At 58.3% G+C, this 3697-nt stretch overlaps 1 protein-coding gene across 2 annotated transcripts; it reads right to left on the bottom strand.

Annotated features, from left to right (window-relative positions):
* Window positions 1–898: 898 nt before the first annotated feature.
* On the bottom strand, window positions 899–2774 carry TOMM6 (translocase of outer mitochondrial membrane 6). 2 transcript variants are annotated; one of them, XM_054648705.2, is made up of 3 exons: window positions 2605–2774; window positions 1814–1915; window positions 899–1345 (listed from the first exon to the last, which is right to left on the bottom strand). In XM_054648705.2, exons 1-2 carry the CDS (start codon window positions 2727–2729, stop codon window positions 1819–1821), a joined length of 222 nt encoding a protein of 73 aa, XP_054504680.1. In that variant the 5' UTR covers window positions 2730–2774; the 3' UTR covers window positions 899–1345; window positions 1814–1818. The 2 variants fall into 2 exon arrangements, with proteins under 2 accessions (XP_054504680.1, XP_054504679.1); XM_054648704.2 differs by having other exon boundaries at window positions 899–1304; window positions 2605–2773.
* Between the last annotated feature and the right edge of the window lie 923 nt (window positions 2775–3697).

Raw genomic sequence — 3697 nt, 5'->3', positions numbered from 1 at the left:
GATGGGGTCAGGGCAGGGATGGGATCAGGGAAAGGATGGGATCAGAGCAGGGATGGGATGGGGCAGGAATGGGATCAGAGCAGGAATGGGGTCAGGGCAGGGATGGGATCAGGGATCAGGGCAGGAGTGGGATTGGGCAGGAATTGGAATCAGGACAGGGATGGGATTGGGACAGGAGTGGGATCAGGGATGGGATCAGGGCAGGGATGGGATCACAGCTGGAATGGAGTCAGGGCAGGGATGGGATCAGCAGTGGGATCAGAACAGGAGTGGGATCAGGGATCAGGGCAGGGATGGGATCAGGGCAAGGATGGGGCAGGAATGGGATGGGGCAGGAGTGGGATCAGAGCAGGGATGGGATGGGGCAGGAATGGGATCAGGGATCAGAGCAGGAATGGGATCAGAGCAGAGAACAGGTGTGGGATCAGGGATGGGATCAGGGCTGGAATGGAGTCAGGGCAGGAATGGGATCAGGGCAGGAGTGGGATCAGGGATCAGAGCAGGAATGGGGTCAGAGATGAGAGCAGGAATGGGAGAGCAGGGATGGGATCAAAGCACAGCCTGGATTTCATCCCAGGCTGATTTCAGGTCCATCCCAGGCTGGATTTTTATCCCAGGCTGATTTCAGGTCCATCCCAGGCTGGATTTTCCCTGGAATTCCATCCCAGGCTGGATTTCCCTGGCAGCAGCAGCAGCTGCTGGATCCCAGGGCTGGGCTCGTCCCTGTCTCTCTCTCGGGTGTGAAACAGAAATCATGTTTTTATGATTTTTTTTTGTTGTTATTTTGTAAATCTTTACTCTTTTTACACCTTGTTTTTTTTTGTAAGCTGAAATTTCTTATTAAGAAAAAAGAAAGAAAAAACAAAGAGAAAAAAAAAAAGAAAGAAATTCCAGTGGGTTGTGTTGTTATTCCATAAAATTTAATAAACATCTGGGGGTGGGGGGTACAGGAAGAAATTCCATGAACATCCTCGAGGAAACAATTCCCAAAGGAATGAATGGGAAACCAAATCTTCCTCTCAGCATTAAACCTCTTGTCCTTGTCACTGCTCCAGGCAGGACAGGGGGGACCAGAGCAGCTCCAGAGGCGTCAGAGCAGCTCCAAAGGGATCAGAGCAGCTCCAGGTGCGATCAGATCAGCTCCAGGTGGGATCAGAACAACTCCAGAGGGGTCACAGCAGCTCCAGGTGGGATCAGAGCAGCTCCAGGTGGGATCAGAGCAGCTCCAGGTGGGATCTGAGCAGCTCCACAGCTCCAGTCCTGGTGGGAGGGCGAGCTCAGCTCCCAGCAGCTCCGGCTCCTTCCTGGGACAGGAGTCAGCACCATCAGGGGAGCTGCTTCTGCTCTAAAATGTGGGTAAAAAAGGGGTTCTGTGGGGTTTGGGGTGGGCTCACCCCCGATTTGTGTCACCTCGGGTGGTGACAGTGCTGTCCTGGGGGGGACAGGGTGAGTTTGGGGGCTTTGTTCAGCCTTGGGGGGCTGCAGCTCCAAACTCTGGTGAGCAGGGACAGCAGCCAGGGAAGGGCTGGATTTGGGAGATTGAGGGTGGATTTTGGGAAAGGTTCCTGCCCCAGAGGGTTTGGGGCACTGCCCAGGCTCCCCAGGGAATGGGAAAAATCCCGAGGCTGCCAGAGCTCCCCAGGGTGGGATTTTGGGATCTCAGGGACACCCAGGTGGGATTTTGGGCTCTCAGGGATGCCCAGGTGGGATTCTGAGGTGTCTGAGCAGGGCAGGGGTTGGATTTGATCCCTGCGGGTCCCTCCCAGCTCAGGATATTCCCGATCCCGCCCCTCGGTCCCTCTCCCGCGCTGACCGGAGCTACGGCACGGGCTGCGGGGCCATCAGGTCGATGTCGGTCAGGTTCCGGGCCACCCAGACGCCGGCGGCAAACAGCCCCAGGTTCAGCAGCAGGTTCCTGCAATCACAGAGTCCCAGAAGCGCTGAGCTCGGAAAAGATTTTGGGAAAGTTCATCCGAGCCCAGGCTGTGCCGATCCCCACCCTGAGCACTCAGTGCCACCTCCAGGTGACACCTCCAGGGATGGGCGCTCCAAACCCCCCTGGGCAGCCCCTTCCAGCCCTTCCCATGAGGAAATTCCTGCTGTGTCCAACCTGAGCCTCCCCAGCCCGGCCTGAGGCCGTTCCCTCTCCTCCTGTCCCTGTTCCCTGGGAGAAGATCCCAAATCCCCCCTGGCTGTCCCCTCCTGGCAGGGAGTTGTGCAGAGCCAGAAATTCCCCCTGAGCCTCCTTTGCTCCAGGCTGAGCCCCTGCCCAGCTCCCTCAGGACTCTCCAAACCCTTCCCAGCTCCCTCAGGACTCTCCAAACCCTTTCCAGATTTCTCCAAACCCTTCCCAGCTCCCTCAGGACTCTCCAGGCCCCTCCAGCTCCGCTCCCTTCCCCGGACCCGCTCCAGCCCCAAAATGTCCTCCCTGAGGCGAGGAGACCGAACTGGACGCAGGGACCGAGGGACAATCCCTGTCCCTCTCCTGCTCCAGGCCGGGGACAGACACCGGGCTCCCGATCCCAACCCCGACCGCTGCTCCGGGCCCGGCCTCGATCCCGGCCCCATCCGTGCCCCGCTCCCGGTCCCGCAGCCGGTGCCGACCTGCGGAAGTCGTTGCGGTCGGTGGCGAAGCGGAAGGCGCTCCGCAGCCAGGCGCGGATGCCCCGCGGCGGGGCCGCCACCGCCCCGGCCGCTCCCGCCGCTCCCGCTCCTGCCACCGCCGCCATTGCTGCCGCCCGCGCCGCGGCGTCACTGCCGCGCGTGACGTCATCTGCGCGGCGTGACGTCACCGCCGGCGCGCGGGGCGCTGCGTGAGGGCGGCAGCGGGAGCGGGAGCGGGATCGGGATAGGGACCGGCACTGGAATCGGGATCAGCACCAGGAGCAGGACTGGGATTGGGATCGGCACCGGGACTGGGAGCGGAACCGGGATTGGCACCAGGGTCGGGATTGGCACCAGGGTCGGGATTGGGATCGATGATCAGGATCGGCACCGGGATTGGGATCTGCACCAGGACTGGCACCGCGATCGAGAGCGGAACCGGGATCGGCACCGGGACCTTTGTGTTCTCCCGAGCTCCTGTGCCTGGGAGGAGGCTCGGGTGGAGCCCCAAAGCCGAGAGCTGCACGTTTTGGGGTGCTCGCTGTGTCACGATGGGAATGAGGGGCTTTAAGGGCCCTCGGTGGGGTGAGGACTGCGGTTAGAGTGAGGTTTATTATTATTATTGAATGATTTTAACAATAAAATAACTTATTCTTGCACAGAATTTCTGGAATTAGCAGAGTTTTCCTGTTCTTCCCATTTCTCTCCTCCTCCTCTCTGGGGACGCCCAGGTGACCAAGCCAGGCTTGGGTAATCCAGGCTTGGATCCGTGGGGACATCCTGCCACACTGTCCATCTGTCCGTCCATCTATCCGTCCATCCATCCCTCCATCCATGGATCCATGGATCCATCCCTCCATCCATGCATCTGTTATATTTGCCCAATCATCCCATCATCCTAAAAAACCCCAAACAATATTAAAGGTAGCAGCAATTTTAATTGAATAGCTTAGAATATATTAGAGAATTCCTGGATTTTTTTCACAGGGAGATGTTTGCTTTGGGAGCATAAAGCAAATCCAAGGGAAGACTGGAAATTTACAACACAACTCTCACTGCGCAGGGACAACTCCTCCCAAAATCCATCCTTTTA

This window comes from Agelaius phoeniceus, chromosome 25, assembly GCF_051311805.1.
Source record: "Agelaius phoeniceus isolate bAgePho1 chromosome 25, bAgePho1.hap1, whole genome shotgun sequence".
Lineage (NCBI taxonomy): Eukaryota > Metazoa > Chordata > Aves > Passeriformes > Icteridae > Agelaius > Agelaius phoeniceus.
This window is presented reverse-complemented; position numbering and strand designations above follow the sequence as displayed.